The 18,320-nt window shown below is 33.1% G+C and overlaps 2 protein-coding genes across 6 annotated transcripts; both read left to right on the top strand.

The window, feature by feature from the left end:
• Positions 1 to 495: 495 nt before the first annotated feature.
• On the top strand, positions 496 to 9,464 carry LOC120271813 (ABC transporter B family member 2-like). Of its 5 annotated transcripts, none has more exons than XM_039278484.1 (12): positions 496 to 706; positions 1,045 to 1,099; positions 1,744 to 1,919; positions 5,084 to 5,284; positions 5,374 to 5,633; positions 5,747 to 6,287; positions 6,353 to 6,720; positions 6,819 to 7,207; positions 7,522 to 7,763; positions 7,859 to 8,106; positions 8,198 to 8,610; positions 8,718 to 9,464. In XM_039278484.1, exons 1-12 carry the CDS (start codon positions 560 to 562, stop codon positions 9,260 to 9,262), a joined length of 3,585 nt encoding a protein of 1,194 aa, XP_039134418.1. In that variant the 5' UTR covers positions 496 to 559; the 3' UTR covers positions 9,263 to 9,464. The 5 variants fall into 5 exon arrangements, with proteins under 5 accessions (XP_039134418.1, XP_039134417.1, XP_039134419.1 ...); XM_039278483.1 differs by having other exon boundaries at positions 496 to 904; XM_039278485.1 differs by lacking the exon at positions 7,522 to 7,763 and having other exon boundaries at positions 496 to 904; positions 7,929 to 8,106.
• A 308-nt stretch (positions 9,465 to 9,772) lies between these two features.
• On the top strand, positions 9,773 to 11,279 carry LOC120272348 (transcription factor MYB93-like). Its single transcript, XM_039279165.1, has 3 exons — positions 9,773 to 10,122; positions 10,213 to 10,842; positions 11,143 to 11,279. The coding sequence occupies exons 1-3, from the start codon at positions 9,860 to 9,862 to the stop codon at positions 11,153 to 11,155; spliced, it is 906 nt and encodes a 301-aa protein (XP_039135099.1). The 5' UTR covers positions 9,773 to 9,859; the 3' UTR covers positions 11,156 to 11,279.
• Positions 11,280 to 18,320: the final 7,041 nt, after the last annotated feature.

Genomic DNA, 18,320 nt, shown 5'->3' with positions numbered 1-18,320 from the left:
TCTCAAGTGCTTTAACTCAAATTCTTAAATAGTTGGTAGGTGAAAGGACTATACATTAAATTAGGCAAATTCCCAGGCAAATTCTCTTATGTGGCATTAAATTTTTATAATTTTAAGGATTTTGAAACAATATTATATATAGACTTATAATGAAACCTCTAATTATATCATTAAACAACTCCATAAATCAAAATTGATAAATCTCTACAATAGAAATTGTTGCCATGCCTTAATTTTAAAAGATTTATTATATGGTGAAATAAATAAACACAATTAATTTTTTTAAATTATTAATACTATATTTAATATAAATAAAAATTAAATGTAATAAAAAAATTATTTATTTGTTCCTTGAAAAATTTTGGTAGCGACCGAGTACGTATAGATATTAATTAGTTAATTAATTAATTAAAATTTAAAGTACTTCTGAGCGTGTGACATTTATATAGTTATTATAAATACAAGGGCACACTTCACTAGCAAGCTCCACCTCTCTTACACTTTTGTCAAAACCCTATACTTCTTTTTTGCTCTTCTTATCCAAACAGATAAGGCCAAGATGGCCATGTTTGGAGAAGCAATCATTGAGAACAACAATCATGAAGAAGTAGTGTCTGAAAAGAAGCAAAATGAAAGATCGACCAAAGAACAAGAACAACAAGAAAAGAACAAGAACAAGAAGATGAAGAAGAAGAAGAAGAGAAAGGTGAAAACAAAGGGTTCATGGTTTAAGCTCTTCTTCTTTGCAGATGCATGGGATTGCACTCTCATGGCCTTTGGCTTTGTTGGAGCTTGTGTTCATGGAGCTTCTCTTCCTGTCTTCTTTCTTTGTTTTGGAAAGCTCATTAATGTCTTTGGTGCTGCTTATCTTTTCCCTACTTCCATCTCCACCCAAGTTTCCAAGGTCTTATACATGCCATGCACTCACATAAGATATATATATATATATATATATACATATATATATATATTTCACATATTTTATAAAATACAAGAATTATGTGAGACTAACTTCATTACATCTTGTTCCATTGTTGCATGCAGTATTCTCTTGATTTTGTTTACTTGGGAATAGTCATCCTCTTCTCAGCTTGGATAGGTACATAACTATACATAACTATATATATAAACACATCATTATTATTCTTTATGAATAGCATTAGATGATCACTTTTCTTCATTTATTCATGATATATATGTACTTCACTTTTCCCCATGATTACTTTTATTCTTTATGTATAACAGTACATGATCACTTTACTAATTTATTCGTGATATATTTTATATATATATACACTTCACTGTTTCCCATGAAAACCAAATAGTAGATTGTATGATTAATTGACAATATAATATAAGTTTAATTGCCGACGCCATATAGGTCCCTATAATTATGTATTTTCTGTCTTTTTAATTTTTTTAATATTTTTAGATATAATTAAATCCTCATATTTAATAGAACTGAGTCATTTTAATCCACAATAATATTTTTAGGTACAATCAAATCCTTGCAAAACGGACTAAAATGACTTAATTCGATTAAATATAAAGACTTAATTATACCTAAAAATATTTCAAAGATTAAAAGAGCAGAAAGTATACAATTACAGAGACTTATACAATAATTAAACTTATAATATATATATACATATTGTTTGTAAATTAATATTAATCAATATGTATGCCATGCATGCATGCTCTAACTTTTCTTTGTGTACGTGTTTGTGTATATGCATATGATAGAGGTTGCATGTTGGATGTATACTGGAGAAAGACAAGTAGCGAAGATGAGAATCGAATATCTACAATCATTATTGTGTAGAGATATTGCATTTTTCGACACTGAAACCTCGACCGGAGAAGTTATCGCCACCATCACTAGCGATGTTAACGTTATACAAGATGCAATCGCCGAAAAGGTTATACATACATGAATTTATTTATTTTTTATATTTATACTTATTATGAAAAAAATTACACCATAGATTATTTATGATATGACTCTATATTCATTTTTGACAGTTGATCATAGGACAATGCATTAATAATTTAAAAAAAAAAAGTGGTCACCAACTAAAAGGCACAATAAATAATGCCAGTGGAAAATTATTAAAATTTACTTATAGTATTTTTTTGACTTGATATATTATCAAAATTATACATAACTTTTATTGCAATTTTTAATATTCTCTCTTTTTTTTTATCTGTCACAAATTCATGTTATTTTTTATCTTGTCATTTTCTAACATCAAAAATCATTTATTATTTTTTTTTTCAAAATTACCTTTAATATTTTATTCAATTTTTTTTTTGAAATTAAATATGAGAGAAAATGTGAAGATATAAATTAGAGGTAATTTTAAAAAAATAACTATTTTTTATAAAATTTTGTGAAATAATTAAATTTTTTAGTATATAAAATTTAATTAATCATGGCAGATAAAAAAATTGAAGAAAATTATAAATTTTGTCCTTTTTTTTTTGTAATAATGATTGTTTTATAAAACATATGCATGAATGTTCTCAAAAACAGAGTATTGAATAGCTCACAATAAGTTAGCTAGAAAGATATTTACCAATATGTTATAGATGAAGACAAAATTATTTCTGAGAAAAAAAATAAATAATTATAAATAATTTATCAAGATGGTGAAGTATTTAAATTTTAAAGTGCCCCTCATAAATAAATAAATAATAAATGAGTTAGTGAATGAATAGGGCCAGTTGCAAGGTCAGTATCCATATAATTATAGTCTCTGAAAAGATATCTTGTAGTTAGGAGTTACTGCTTATTAATTACAGCATTGAATGCCACTGACTAGGGTGCCCATGCCATTGAGCAAACACCACATGTTTTTTTTTTAAAATAAATAAATTCTAAAGTTTGTAATAGCATTATTAATTAAAAATATTTAATTTTAAAAAAGTTAGTTTAATTGGAATTAATTAATTAAAAAGTCTGGTCTCCATAAAACAAGTCATCCATCTAATATGACATCTGTTTTTTTTTTCTTTAGAATTTTTTTTTTTAAATAATGAAATTACTTGCTACACTTGAACAATTTTAATGTTTTTAAATTAAACAAAATTTTTTTACTTTTATTTGTATAAAATCTCTTTTATTATAATTTGTTTTGAATATAATCTCAAATTTTTGTTAAAAACCTTTCGTCTGTTGGCACCAAGTACGTTTCTAATTTTTTTAAATTGAGGCATTTATCAGCTATTTATAAAAAAACTCAAATTTTCTATTTTAATTAAAAAAAATTAGGACAAATTTGTTAAAATTAATTATATAATTTTATTTTTAACAAAAAAAAAAGCAAAACGTATTCATTTTAACCAATTCCATATTTAATATTTAGCAATATGTATTATTAAAATATTTTATAGAAAAAAATAAAAATTTCATTTTATACCAAAGTTAGGCATTAAAAATCCAAAGTAATAAATAAATGTAATGATATATATATATATATATATATATATATATATATAGTAGGGTGTTGGGGTGACAAATAATTTTACTATATTTCAAGAGTCATAAATAGGGGTGGCAAAAATTCGGGTCCGGACAAAACCGGGTCCGGACAACTACTAATATAAATAAAAAAACTTGTGTCCGGACTCACTGGGTTTGTGAAATCCGGACAAACTTAGCATGTCCAAAACCCCGTTTATTTTTAAAACCCAGGGTTGTCCGGATGTCCAAATTTGTCCGAATTCTATAAAGTTTATTTTTTAAGTTCAGCTCAAATATTAAATTATACAAAAATAATTTAATTCACATTAAATGCAAAAAATCAATAATCCAAAAACTCAACTCAAATTATAGAAAAAAATCTAAGTCTTTAATAGAAAAAAACAATATATGTTTAAAGTTTTTTTGAAGAATGGGCATAAAACAAATGGGACTGGGTTGTGCAGACTTTTAAAGCTTTTAAGGGTTAAAAGGGTACGTTATCCGAATTTCTACTGTCCGGGACCACCGGATTTAAATCCGGACAATCAATCCATGTCCGGGACCCTACCGCGATTTCGAAATCTTATGTCCAAAACCCTTTTTATTCCGGTCGGACAAAAGCTCAGAGGCAAGTCCGGACAGATTATTGCCACCCCTAGTCATAAATAAAAAGTTAAAAAGAAAAAGCTTTTTTATTCCTGAAATCTTCATATTATTATAAATTTTAAAGCTACAATTTCAAAATATTAAATAGAATTTTAAATTTATTTTAATAAATTTATTATTTAAAATAATTAAAAAAAAAAAATATTATTAAAATAGATAGAATTGTTATTATATTGATTAATTTCTCACTCAAAAAGCACTTTTCTCTCGACCCGCCGAGTTTGGGCTCCGCCGCCGGCTTCATGGCCGGCGGCGAAGCCACTTCTCCGACCACGGCCATCCTGATGGCAGGCTAGGGTTCTTCTTTTGGTTCCCACCACTCCGACCGCCGCCATTGCCATGGCCATTGGCGAACTAGTGCGTTCAAAGTTCAGTTGATTTGAAATTTATAGCTGTAGGGTTTGGAATACGTAATTGTTCCTTTGAGAGCATTCGATTATCTTGATCATGATTTTTTTCATCATATCTAATTGTTTGCATGTTTCTAGTCTGCAATTTGTTTGCATTTCTTTGGGATTTGTGAGTATGAGTATTTGTGGATTTGCACAGCATGAGAAATTTTTTGCCTTTTCTAATTCAGTGGTTAAATTGATAGCGAAATCATAGATTCAGTGGGATTTAAGAATGAATGCTCTTGATTCTGAACTATTGATTGATTCCTAATTTCTAGGTCATAAATCAGTGTTTTTAGCAGTGGCAATAGTTTAAATTATTTGGTCTTATATGAATTTGCTGCAAAATTTTCTCTCTTTCAACTTGAAATCAGTTTATCTTAAAAAGGTTCTGACATTTTATTGCGTAAGGTTCATTAGGTTCCTTTTTCATACATAGAATTGATTGTATGAATTCTGTGAAAGATGACTGTTATTGATGATTAAATTCTCCTAAGGATTGCATTGCTATAATCACTTTGTGCAATAGATGTCGTGAGTTTGCTTTAAATTGTGTTTGCAGATAGGGAAGATTGTGCACTGTATGAGCCGCTTCGTCGTGGGTTCTGCAATCGGATTCATTCACATTTGGCAAATAAGCCTTGTTACACTGTCTGTTGTTCCCTTGATTGCAGTTTCTGGTGCCATATTTGCTTATGCCACTGCTGTTTTTGTTGCCAAAGTGCGGAAATCTTGTGTTGAGGCCGGAGAGATTGCAGAGGAGGTCCTGTTTCCTTATCTTTGATACTTCTATTTTATTTGTGAAATTCGGTGCAGTGGACAGCAGTTGTATATGATATTTGTGCAATGCAGGTGATCGGAAACATCCGCACTGTTCAAGCGTTTGTAGGAGAAGAGAAAGCTGTGAAGTCATACATGAATGCGCTCTCAAAAACTTACAGATATGGGATCAAGGTTGCTTGGGCCAAAGGTCTCGGACTGGGTTCTGTGTATGGTGTGCTGTCTTGTTCATGGGCATTGCTTATCTGGTTCACCAGTGGTATTGTTCACAAGGGCATTTGCAATGGGGCAGAAGCATTCACCACAATCATCATTGTCTTTGTGGCTGGCTTGTAAGGCTCTGAAGTTTGAAATTGGACCATTATCCCATATCTAAACGAATGTTTCAACTATGTAATACCATAATGTTTGAAAGGCAATTTGCTCTGGAATTGGATTGTTGCAGGTCACTAGGACAGGCAGCATCAAACATCTCAGCAGTCATCAAGGCCAAAGCAGCAGCATACCCCATCTTGGAGATGATAGAGAGGAATGCGTTTAACAAAGCATGCAAAGTCTCTGGAGATACTTTGGATCAAGTGGATGGGCACATTCAGCTATGCGACCTGTGTTATAGCTATCCTTCAAGGCCTGATGTCCTTATCTTTGATGGGCTTACTCTGGACATCCCGGCAGGGAAAATTGTCGCACTTGTTGGTGGGAGTGGTTCTGGAAAGAGTACAATCATCTCCTTGATTGCACGTTTTTACGAACCTCTCTCTGGATGTATACTCCTGGATGGCCATGACATCAAGAGGTTAGAGCTGAAATGGCTGAGGCAACAGATTGGGTTGGTTAACCAAGAGCCTGCTCTTTTTTCCATGAGCATCCGTGAGAACATCCTCCATGGAAAGGAAGACGCTACTTTGGAGGAGATCTTTCGTGCTACTGCACTATCAAATGCCAAGTCGTTCATCGACAACCTTCCTGATAAATACGAGACACAGGTTATAAATTTACTGCCTTGTTTCATTTAGCTGTGAGAGTGTTATTTAGAGATGATTTGATGCAGGTTGGTGAACGCGGAATCCAACTATCAGGAGGACAGAAGCAGCGGATTGCAATTGCAAGAGCAATTCTCAAGAACCCCAGAATCCTCCTCCTTGATGAAGCCACTAGTGCGCTTGATGCAGAGTCGGAGAAGAGCATACAAGAGGGGCTTAACTGTGCAATGGTGGGATGCACGACGGTGATAGTGACACATCGTCTGTCAACAATTAGGAATGCAAATGTAATTGCAGTTGTCCAACATGGGAAGATTGTGGAGATTGGAACACATGATGAGCTCATGCTTGACCCACAGAGCACCTATCGATCACTAATTCAGTTTCAAGAATCTGGTTCTGTGCAAGGGTCATCAGTCATTGGACATTCTAAAAGGTTAGTGATTATATTGAGTGGTCTCTACAACTGTCATATCTTATTGCGTATTTGTGAGAGTTGATCAGTGTTCTGTTTTCTTTCATGTTTTGGTGCAGAGGCTCTGATAGACAGTTTCACAGTTTCTGCTCTGATAAGGATTCCTTTAACTATTATCATTTGGAGGCAACTGAGAAACTGAAAGTGAAGTCTGTTTCTCTCAGAAGACTGTATTCCCTGGTTGCTCCTGATTGGATCTTTGGTATGTTTGGCACCATTGGTGCCTTTGTGACTGGTGCTCAGATGCCATTATTAACATTTTGGATGACACAGGCTCTTGTTGCCTACTACATGGACTGGGAGAGCACCCAGAGGGAGATAAGGAAGAATGTTTTCCTTTTCTGTGGTGCTTCTCTTTCTATCTTGGTCTTTCATACAGTGCAGCATGTCAACTTTGGGATCATGGGCGAGAGACTTGCTCTCCGTGTCCGCGAGAAGATTTTTAGAGGTAAACTTGTGCTGTTTCTTTCTGTTATTTTTCTGTTGACCATCTAAGCGAACGTCAACAAATAAGTTCAGAAATCATTATTGAATTCAATTTAGGATTATGTGGAAGTATGAGTGCTTATACAGTTCAGATTCATTGGAATGAAAAACATAAATTGCTTTTTTTTTTAGTGATAATCATAATAGACTGATTACTCTAATGCTCGACCGTGTGAATCTTTTAACTAGTATTTTCTTGTCATTGAGCACATCTTATCATGTTGTAAGATCTTTGCAAACATCTAATTGACTTCGGTATAAACAATTGAATCCCAGCTATTCTACAAAATGAGATTGGATGGTTTGATGATACTAGTCATACCAGCACATTTCTGTCGTCTTGTCTAGAAACTGATGCAACTCTGCTTCGAACGATAGTTGTTGATCGCTCTCATATTCTTCTACATAATGCTGGATTGATCACAACATCATTCGTCATCACTTTCATGTTAAATTGGAGGTTGACTCTCGTAATCGTGGCCACCTTTCCATTTTTAATCGGTGCAAATATTAGTGAGGTATCATTTCTCATTCACGTCACATTCACCATCTAGGAACCCAAAAACAAGTTGAAGCGTCATCTCTAGTTTAACATTTGTTTCTCAAACTGCAGCAATTTTTCTTAAGAGGATTTGGTGGCGATTTCAGCAAGACTTATTTGAAACCTAACATGCTTGCTGCAGAGGCTGTGAGCAACATTCGCACAGTTGCATCATTTTGCTTGGAAGATAAAGTTCTGAAAGTATATGCCAGTGAGCTGGATGAACCTGCTAGGCGCTCTCACCGACGTGGCCATATCACAGGCATTGTCTATGGTTTCTCTCAGTTCTGTCTCTTCTCCTCTTATGGCCTGGCAATGTGGTATGTTAAACTTAGTCTTGGTTAAAGATAAATTTGGATTCCTAGGCCTATGTTTCTCCTTGCAAAGTGTTTCCTGGTGTAAAATTTTCAGGTACAGCTCAGTATTGATAGCCAAAGAACTTATCAGCTTCCTATCTGTCATTAGATGCTTTATGGTCTTGATTATTACTGCATTTGCCGTGGCAGAGGCCTTGGCATTGTTCCCAGATATTATCCAAGGGAATCAGATGGTGGAATCAATTTTTGAATTGATGGACAGGAGCAGTGGGGTGGTGAGCGACACAGGGGTTGATGCGGGAAATATTAGTGGGATGGTTGAGCTGAAGGGAGTGGAGTTTTGCTACCCTTCAAGGCCAGGTGATATGATCTTCAGAGATTTGGATTTGACAGTGAATTCTGGGAAAACCATGGCATTGGTTGGGATGAGTGGCTCCGGGAAGAGCACGGTTCTTTCTCTTATTCTTAGATTCTATGATCCCACTGCAGGGAAAGTTATGATTGATGGTATGTGCTGGTGTTAATTTTATTTTCACTCGTTTTTATAAAAGTGAATTTTCAATTTTTTTGTGTGGAGATCTTCATATTTGCATGTTATTTCTGGTAATCTGCAGCTAGAGATATCAGGGAGTTTAAACTGCAGTCCCTTCGGAACCGCATCGGTCTTGTTCAACAGGAGCCTGCTCTATTTGCAACAACAATATACGAAAACATCTTTTATGGCAAGGATGATGCATCAGAGGCAGAGATTATCGAGGCCGCGAAGATCTCAAATGCGCATTCTTTCATTAGTGCCCTCCCAGAAGGCTACTCAACCAAGGTTGGAGAGCGTGGCATCCAACTCTCCGGTGGACAAAAGCAACGTATCGCCATTGCTAGAGCCATCATCAAGAACCCCGCCATTTTGCTTCTCGACGAGGCTACGAGTGCGCTCGATGTTGAATCAGAAAACATTGTCCAACGGGCACTCGATAATGTCATGCAAGCGAGAACTACAATCATGGTTGCGCATCGGTTATCGACTGTGCAGAATGCTGATATCATATCAGTTTTGCAAGATGGGAAGATCATTGAGCAGGGGAACCATAAGACTCTTGTAGAGCATAGAAATGGAGCTTATTACAAGTTGATCAGCTTACAGCAACTAAACCATGAATAGAACAAAGATAATTCTCATGTTTTTGTTTCTGTTTTTCATTTCATTTACACCATGAAAGATCTCTAGGTAAGAATCTTTTTTTTTTTTTTAATAAATAACTAAATAAATGTCCATAGCTTCAGTTAGCAAAATGCTGATGAAGCTAAAACTATTGATGTTTTCTGCCTGTTTGGAACTAATGATAAGGTTTCATTAATATTAATGATTGTAAAATTAGTTTTTAAATATTTTTATTCAATAACAGCAAACACTTATTGTGCATATATATCAAAATTTCCATGCAAACTGTGATTAGATAATGATATCAATGTACATTCAACTCCATCAACTTAATTATATGCATGTGCAATGCCCCAGAGCTAGACACTAGTTTTGAATACATTGCATCTCTTTTTCTTTACATGAAAGAGATGCGTCTCCCACACACAAACCTGCCATCTTTTTCAACACCACAGCCCTATAAAACCAAATGCACTTCTCTAACAAACAATGCACATACCTACTAAACCTTGCTTCTATTTTAAAAAAAATAGCTAGTTGCACCATTCATAGCAAAGAAATTTATCTCAATTTGAAGGGTTGAAAACAGCCTGATCAATGAGAAGGCCACCGTGTTGCGAAGAAATCGGCATCAAGAAAGGCCCATGGACGCCGGAGGAGGACAAGATTCTCATCGAACACATACAGAAACACGGCCAAGGGAGTTGGATACAGCTTCCTAAGCTCGCCGGACTTAACAGGAGTGGCAAGAGCTGCAGACTCCGGTGGATAAATTATTTACGTCCGGATATTAAGCGAGGGCGATTCGATGATGAAGAACAAAGACTCATAATTCATCTCCATTCCATTCTTGGAAATAAGTAATTTTTATTTCCTGTTAAAATAGACTAGCGCGTATCAAAGGAGCGTAAAAAAGTAACTAATGCTGTGATGCTGATTACTCTTTGTAGGTGGTCAACAATGGCTGCTCATTTACCCGGAAGAACTGATAATGAGATCAAGAATTACTGGAACACTCACCTGAAGAAGAAGCTCCTGCAAATGGGTATTGATCCAGTTACACATCAGCCGAGAACTGATCTCAATCTGTTTTCTTCTCTGCGTAATTTAGTCTTAGCTTCGACAAACTCCAATGACAGCTTAACATGCTCTACTGATATAAATGCTCTCAGATTACAAGCAGATGCTGCAAATCTTGCAAAACTTCAGCTGCTTCAAATTCTGATGCAGTTTTTAGCTTGTCGCTATCCAACTATGGAATCATCATCAGCTTTGATTGGAACTCATCAAGTCAATGACCAATTTGATCAGGGGCTTGTTCATGGATCAATGGGAGTTTCTCAGGATGCATTGTCAGTGCCTGCAGTGATTTCAAATCCTGATAGTCCAGGCTCTAATAATGGTCTCTTTGGTAATTACTCTGCCAATCCTGCACCTTCAGTGGTTCCAGTCTCACCTGAAAATCAGAAGGATATACAAGATCATATGAACTGGACTGAAGACTGTAACAGTTCAAGAGATTGGGATGAACTGAACTTAGAGAACCTGGACAACGAACTTGGATGGAAAGACATTCTTGAGTGAGTTTTTTTTTTTAAATTTTTTTTTATTACGAAAGTGATAAGTGTTGTTAGTCAAGTTAACTTATAACTTATAGACTTTTTAAGGATAAAATCCCCCTGCATGCATGCGGCTCTTTACACTGAACTCCCACAGGGGACATTATACATTGCAAGTTGAGAGGCTCGAACTCGAGACCTCTCAAATTCAATGCTAAGTAGGTACCGTTGGGCTATGCCCCGGTCCTCTCTAACTAATAATATTGTTCTATATATTTTATCAGTTTTATTAAAGTTTGATTGGTTTCTTCATGATTGCAGGCTTATTTCTTGAATCAGATGTATTTTAGATCAGGAAGTGAAGACATATATATAGAAGAGGAAGCACAAATACTGAATTCATTGATTTGATGATGTAAAAATTAAGTATCATATTTGGTTGTAAAGTTTTCATACTACCTCCATTTGGAAGTTTGAAGCAATTATTTATTTCATGAGATAAAGATGTATGAATGGCAGTATATGGAGTCCTCATTTATTATACAAAGTAATGACAGCTGAAATAAACATCAGAGAAACCCTATACTAATTTAAAATTGGGGTTGGTAGTAGCTTAAGCAAACAAATTTGGAGAGAGAGAGAGAGACAGAGGATGGTGGACATATAATATCATTTACTTCCCAGCTATGGAAATAGAAGTCAAGCATTAGTTCTTCATTAGGTAAATTCATACTTAATGTGACAAATCATTGATATCCAAAACCTAGAAATGCACGTCTGTCGGAGAGAAGGACAATAACAATTCAGAAAACTGGTCCCTTTTTTTATGGAGTTACTGTGGTTATTTTTTCATATATATAAAAATTACTGTAGCAATTAATTTGCAGGGGTATTATAGCAAAAATGCTAAAATCAGAAATTTCTACCTGTAATCTTTATGACCTCTGCACCGGCATATGTCTATCGGTGTTCTCCTTCTAGTTGCTCTGGAACAATTAGGAGATTCTCTGGAATAAATACGGGGTTCTGTAAAAAATTCTCTAGCATTATAGTCGTGATATTGTAGTCTTTAATATGACTCTTTTTATGTAAAAAATGGGGTTTAAAGCGAATATTGTTAAAGTCAATCAAAACATACAAATGAGGACACTATTTAGTGTGAAAAACAAAAGGTAAAAAACCACGGGATATTAAAACCATTTCAAAACATTTCCACTATGTTAACAATAAGATAACAAAATCCTTTCTAGATTCAACTAAAAATATACAACCACAATAGTAACAACCAATGTTGTTTGACCCGGACCGGCCCGGCCGGTTCAACCGGAAAAACCAGGAGCCAGTAGTGTCTGCCCAGATATCCCTATTGACCCGGGTATTAAAAAACCCGGTGTTAACCCGGTGACCCAGGGCGGTTCAATCGGGAACCGGTTGACCCTACGGGTCAATCGAGTCATAATGTTTAATTTTTTACAATATTTAATAATTTATGATTATTTTTCTCATTAAAAAAACCACAAAAATCGTGTATATTTATTAATATTAATTTATAATTTATAATCAATAAATAGAATTACAATATATATATATATATATACCAACAAAAAAATTAACATTTAAAAAAATAAAATATATTAATGTATTATGTAAATACTTTCTAAAAAAATTTAATTTATTAAGAAAATAAAACAATAAATGAGTGTAATTTTTATTATAAAAAAATATAAAATTAAAAGTATTCTAATTAAATAAAAAAATATAAGAAAATTTAAAAACAAAAAAATAAAAACTCAATTGAGATATAAGAATTAATGAATTAAATTTCTTATTTATCTTAATAAAATCAACCAATAAACAAATAAATAAATAAATAACACGGGAGAAGTTTGATAATTATATATTAATATATTAAATTTGTAAATATTTAAAAAAATGTAAAAAAATAAATGACTAAAATTAGAAAAACTCTCATCATATATAAGGTCATTTATCAATTTAAATATCAAATTTGAGCAGGGGCTTTTTATAATATAATTATGGATTTAATATTATATTTGCTTATTATTAATTATTATAATATTTTTTTATATTTAATTATTGACCCCGGTTCAACCCCGGTTCGACCCGGTTGAACCCATTGACCCCTGACCCCTGGGCTTAGCCGGGTCATTGCCCGGGCCGGGTCTGACAACCTTGGTAACAACAATCACTAATGGAGGGACGTAACACACGCATCATCCCATAAGAGATGAAAAACAAAAGACGTCAAGAAGGAATCAAATGAAGGATCAAACAAGAACTTTTTGCAACAATCCTCTACCCAAAGTTTGAATGAAATCCTAGTTTATCCTGTCCTAGCTCTTGAGTCTTTCCCTTCACTTCATCCTAGTTTCTCACTTCATATGCACGGTAACTCCTAGATATTGACATAGTTTTTTTTATTGTTAATTATGTGGATAGGACCTACATTTATTCATAGATCCTCCCAAGTGGGGCTAACTCAACAATATCATCCGTTAGTAACAAGATCAACATCCTTCTCATCCTTATTTCTTAATGAATATATGTCAATCTCATATTTTAAAACATTGCATCATTTAGAAAATATAATGTCATAATTTCTGCTGAGTAGAACTGCATGATGTGTTTATGGGGACATTTCTAATTAACCTTTCTTACAAGAGATACCTTGATGTTTGGTTGGTCAGCTATGAACCTACAAAAGGACAACTACTTCACCTAACCTCTAAGAATATTATGTGAATCAAAAGCTCCTTTCTTCCAAGTTACATGTCATTTTATCATGTGTACACGTATTGGAGGAAATGCCACCATCATAGCTCTTTCTCCATATTTAAGGGACTGCATGCTCAAGTGTGATGGTATTGGAAGATAAGACAAAGGATATGTACTCAAAATGTACAGTAATATTATTACCTTGGAGACAAATGTGAATTATCCTAAACAAGTCTGCAGAAATATATGTCTAGTACTAAAAATTGGCTGCAAAAATACATGGCTGATATAATGCCAGGTAAGCACTAAAAATTGGATGGATATACAACAAGTTTCCACCACATGGTGTAAGTACTAAAACAAGAAGAAAAATGGAGCAGCTGGTGTTTGGATCTTGGATAAGACAGACAAAGATAGCCACAAGTTGGAGAAGACTTTATTTTCATGTTGGCCTTTTCAACAACTCTGTCTTATTCTAAACATCCCAAATGTGTTAGTCAATGATAGAATTACAAATTATTGAGAACATTGTACAAATTAAAAATCAGAAGTCAAGATTATAGTTGCATAAAGTGTAAGACCTTGCACAAGTCAAAACAAGTTACCATGATCCATGAGGGAAACAGATTATCACTCAAAGAAGCCTCAAATAGTTCAAGAGTCATGTGCAATGTAAAAATATATCTAAACACTGCAGTTGTGAGCTTTAACAAGTGAAATGAATTAGGTTCCATTCCATGAAATGACATAAAGTTTGATAGCACAACATTTACATTTGATCATATAGGCAATGTTTTATTTTGGAAACAAAAATCTAAAAAGTAATATTCTGATCATGAAAATGTGAAACTAAATTAAATCCTGAAGACATAATTTGTAATTAACTGTGTCTTATGAACTTCTCAGCCTGTATGTTGAAACTACTAGCCACCCAAAGTCAAAAGACTGGATAGGGAAGTTCCTTCAAATTTATCAAATAGAGGGGAAAAAACCTCAAAAATCTCATCTATTGTACCATGTTTTGACTAATTGCCATATTGACCAAGTAAAACAAGGCACTTAAAAAATATTATAAAAAAAAACAGCTGAAAAAGAACTTGCAGTTCTTACTTCTCAACGAAAGATTAGGCATACATTTTAGAAATTTATTGTGCTTCAGCTGTGTAATTTTCTTGCTCTGCTAACAGGCTGTGTTCTCACTTGATAAAGGTGTAGCAAGGGACTGAAAAGAGTGTGGAAAGAAAAACACATTTCAACACAAAAGATAGTGAGATAAAGGAGATTTTTTTAGTAAGAACTTCCAACTCTGTTAGGGTCTACAGTAAAAAAATGGCTTAGTTAATTTTGGTCCAGTAAAACAATATATATATATATATATATGGGAGAGGTTATCCAATTGTCCAAATAGGATCTATTAGGATGAATGTATCTAATGGCTATAAGATTATTTGTTTGGAGATAACAACTGATAATTAAAGAAGCAAAAAAATAAAATGGAAATGATATATATATATATAGACCGCTAGCAAAGTGAGGACCATCACCACATGCGCTGTTGACTGTTTGCCTGTTTGCCAAATGTACAATGTGTGTGCACATGTATGATACAGAACATGCAATCCAGCATGAGCTCAAAAGACTTATTCAAGAAGGCAAGGCAAAGAGTATATATAAGTGTGTGAGCTTTTTGTCTATTTTTCAATGTGGGGTCATTTTGCAAGAAAAAAGGGGTTTCTTACTTGGGTTTCGTTGTCAAAAGGATTTAAATCTTCATAGCTCTAGTATTGGCCCTGGGCTGGTCCAATTCTAACTATCATCTATTACAATTATAACCTAAGTCATGACAACAAAGTATATGTATAGAGTGATTATCAATGAGGAATTTATATGAATATTAAGTTTTCAAGCGAGACAATAATAAGAAGGCATGAACAATGGATTTTATAAAATCAAGGTGAAAGATAGGTAAAGATGAAAGGAAGAACCTGAGATCTCATAAGATAATAGACTAAGATATCTTTGTAAGACTTGAACATTGGTGTTTCAATAAAATTTCCAACTGATAGGAGTAGTAGCAAGCTATGCTTTGAGCTATAACTCTTAAATCATAATTTAACTTCAATAAATGTCTTATCCAACACTTGAGTAAAATCAGGGTTGGCACGCTCTTTGGCCATGTGCTTTTTATATTTTCATGGAGATTATTAGATAGTTAGACTGTGTACTCTCATAGCAGTGGCCTAATTGCTATCTCCTCTTATATAAGATCTCCAAAGATCTCTTTAATTAAATATCTTGTAAAGCTTTTGATCTTATTGAGAGTTAAGCTTAACCTTGAATCACTGCATGAGAGCACTTGTCTAGATTTTTATTTTTATTTTTATTTTTATTTTTTGAAAAAAGGGCTACAAAGTAGCTAAGACAAAGGTAAAAAAACTAAAAAAAAACAGAGGTTGAAGAACACCCACAAGCAAGGCAAGGCAAGGCAAGGACAAAGAGAACTATAGCAACAACAACTTAGAAGGAATAGCCTATCTTTTCCATCATCCGCATTAACCACTTGGGTTTCTCCATTCCCCTATGGAACAAAAATAAGTGGACCATATTAGCACCATGCCTAGCCAAGGTAGCTGTTGTTTGATTCCAACTCTATGGAATGAGACAAGCCTTTGGAAATTTCAACTTTAAAAGCTCCTGCTAAAGTCTAGACATCATGTCCCACGAACATCCATGACCTTCATCCTCCAAACCTTCCACCCATCTCAAAGTTTCTTGGCAGTTGAGAAACAAGTTTGTTAGCTTTAAGTTGGAATGGCTGGCATATGTCAGAGCAATTAGTAGCACTTTCATTCCCACATCCAGCCTCTATCTAACCTCTAAACAACAGCTTCTTGCAATACAAACTCAAGCATTATGGTCAATAATGCAAAAGGCCACTCCACCTTTACTTGTTTCCATATTCCAGCAAGTTGTCGAAAAAATACTATAACTCCTAGGATTTGGTCTATTAATTAGGAAGAAACTCTTCCAAGCCTAATGATTTGGAGTAATGCTATAATCTTCAACATGATCCACAACCATTTACCAAGTTGGTTGTAGTTAGGGATTTTTTTTTTTTTTGGTTGAAAATGTTGTCACATTGGGCTTTCCCAACCAACCACAAGATTGCAACAATTATTGAAGCCATGAATTTTGAATGCCCATGTCATAAAGCACACTCATTTTAAAAGGATTGATAATTTCTATACACAAATACAGCTTAGTAACATTTGTAGTTTTGTAGAGCCCTCTAAATAGACATGAACATCCAACTAGAATTGAATGAGTCCAAAAATTGAAATACTTATATTTGTGAATAAGAATGTTAACCCAAAACTCAATTTTATGATTCAAAAAATCCTGAACATTCTAAAGTGTATCTCTAATATGAGTTGTGCTTTCCTAATCAACCAATCAAATAGCTTCTCTTTAAACTTCTTTCCAGATCACTAAGATAGGAGTTTAGGTTAGAATTCTAATTTTTAAACCACATCACATGTATCTTTAACTATGAAAATTAGATATAATAAATAAATAAGAACTCTTTGAGTTCATTTAATAGAAGAGTTAAGAGTTGAATTGAAGATCTCTTAAAAAAATTTTAACATTCAACGAATGAACCAACAATACTTTTGATTATAGATGTCCAATAAGTTTCTATGACTCACTTAGCTCTAATTGTTCTATAAAAATAAAAACCTCTTACAATTAATTTCATAAAGAATTAAACTGAGGACCTTTTAAGATTTTTTTAGCATTCAACCAATGAACCAACAATAAGTTCATATCATAAATCTCCAATAAGTTTTTATTAATCTCTTAGCTCCAATTGCTCTAGTGTAAATGAATTAAAAATAATTTTTTTCTCTCTTCTTTCCAAATTATACAAATTTAAAATAGGAAATCATACACATTATTTTAGCAAAACAACCATCATATAATTTTGCAAAATGAAAAAAAAAATCTTATAAAAAATAAAATCTTTAATCATTTTCCTTTAATTTTATTTTTTTTTACAAGTTAACAATAACACCTTAGTAATAATGGTTTCATTAATATTTTTCCATAATTAGTGAAAAAAGTCATTTTAAATTTTAAATATTTTGTACATTCTTTAAGAGATAATGTTAAACATTGTTCAATATTTACTAGCAACAACTACAATCTACAAAATCAAATATCTTAGTTTACATATAAAGTACACAAATTACATAATAATAATATTATTATTATAATCCTTATCTTGACACTTACATTATACAACTAGAGGTAGCATTATTCAATATAAATTATTTATGTCTTAACTCTTTACAAGTTAATTAAGAAATATTGTTAAATAGTTCTAATATGAATCTTATCCTAGATACATAGAACATTATATTCATCATATATCTTACATGATTGTTATCCTATGATATACTATTGAAGTATTTCTCTTAATATGGCTGCTATTATATATATATATATATATATATGAGTCTTATGATCATGTGACACTTATTATTACTTAATTACAAAAGAATAACATGTTATTTTATTCTCATAAGTTATTTAACTTATTGAATTTATTTATAAACCAAGAACAAACTTAATTTGGTTAATTAAAAGATAAAACTATAGAGCATAATGAATATAAAAAATAAAGATGGTTGCACTGCAACACTAGTTTGCTGCCTTTTGAATTCCAAAAGTCCAATATCCATGGTAGAGATTGAACTAATGCC

Source organism: Dioscorea cayenensis, chromosome 11, assembly GCF_009730915.1.
Source record: "Dioscorea cayenensis subsp. rotundata cultivar TDr96_F1 chromosome 11, TDr96_F1_v2_PseudoChromosome.rev07_lg8_w22 25.fasta, whole genome shotgun sequence".
Classification (NCBI taxonomy): domain Eukaryota; kingdom Viridiplantae; phylum Streptophyta; class Magnoliopsida; order Dioscoreales; family Dioscoreaceae; genus Dioscorea; species Dioscorea cayenensis.
The sequence above is the reverse complement of the archived record's forward strand: the minus strand, read 5'-3'. Positions and strand labels throughout refer to the sequence as shown.

Excerpts from the sequence above, each read along its gene's own strand:
- LOC120271813 (XM_039278483.1), top strand. The coding sequence starts at position 560 with ATGGCCATGTTTGGAGAAGCAATCATTGAGAACAACAATCATGAAGAA. Across the intron at positions 1,920-5,083 it reads AAGATGCAATCGCCGAAAAG|ATAGGGAAGATTGTGCACTG; the intron begins GTTATACATACA and ends TTGTGTTTGCAG. Across the intron at positions 8,107-8,197 it reads TCTTATGGCCTGGCAATGTG|GTACAGCTCAGTATTGATAG; the intron begins GTATGTTAAACT and ends TAAAATTTTCAG.
- LOC120272348 (XM_039279165.1), top strand. The coding sequence starts at position 9,860 with ATGAGAAGGCCACCGTGTTGCGAAGAAATCGGCATCAAGAAAGGCCCA. Across the intron at positions 10,123-10,212 it reads CATTCCATTCTTGGAAATAA|GTGGTCAACAATGGCTGCTC; the intron begins GTAATTTTTATT and ends TACTCTTTGTAG.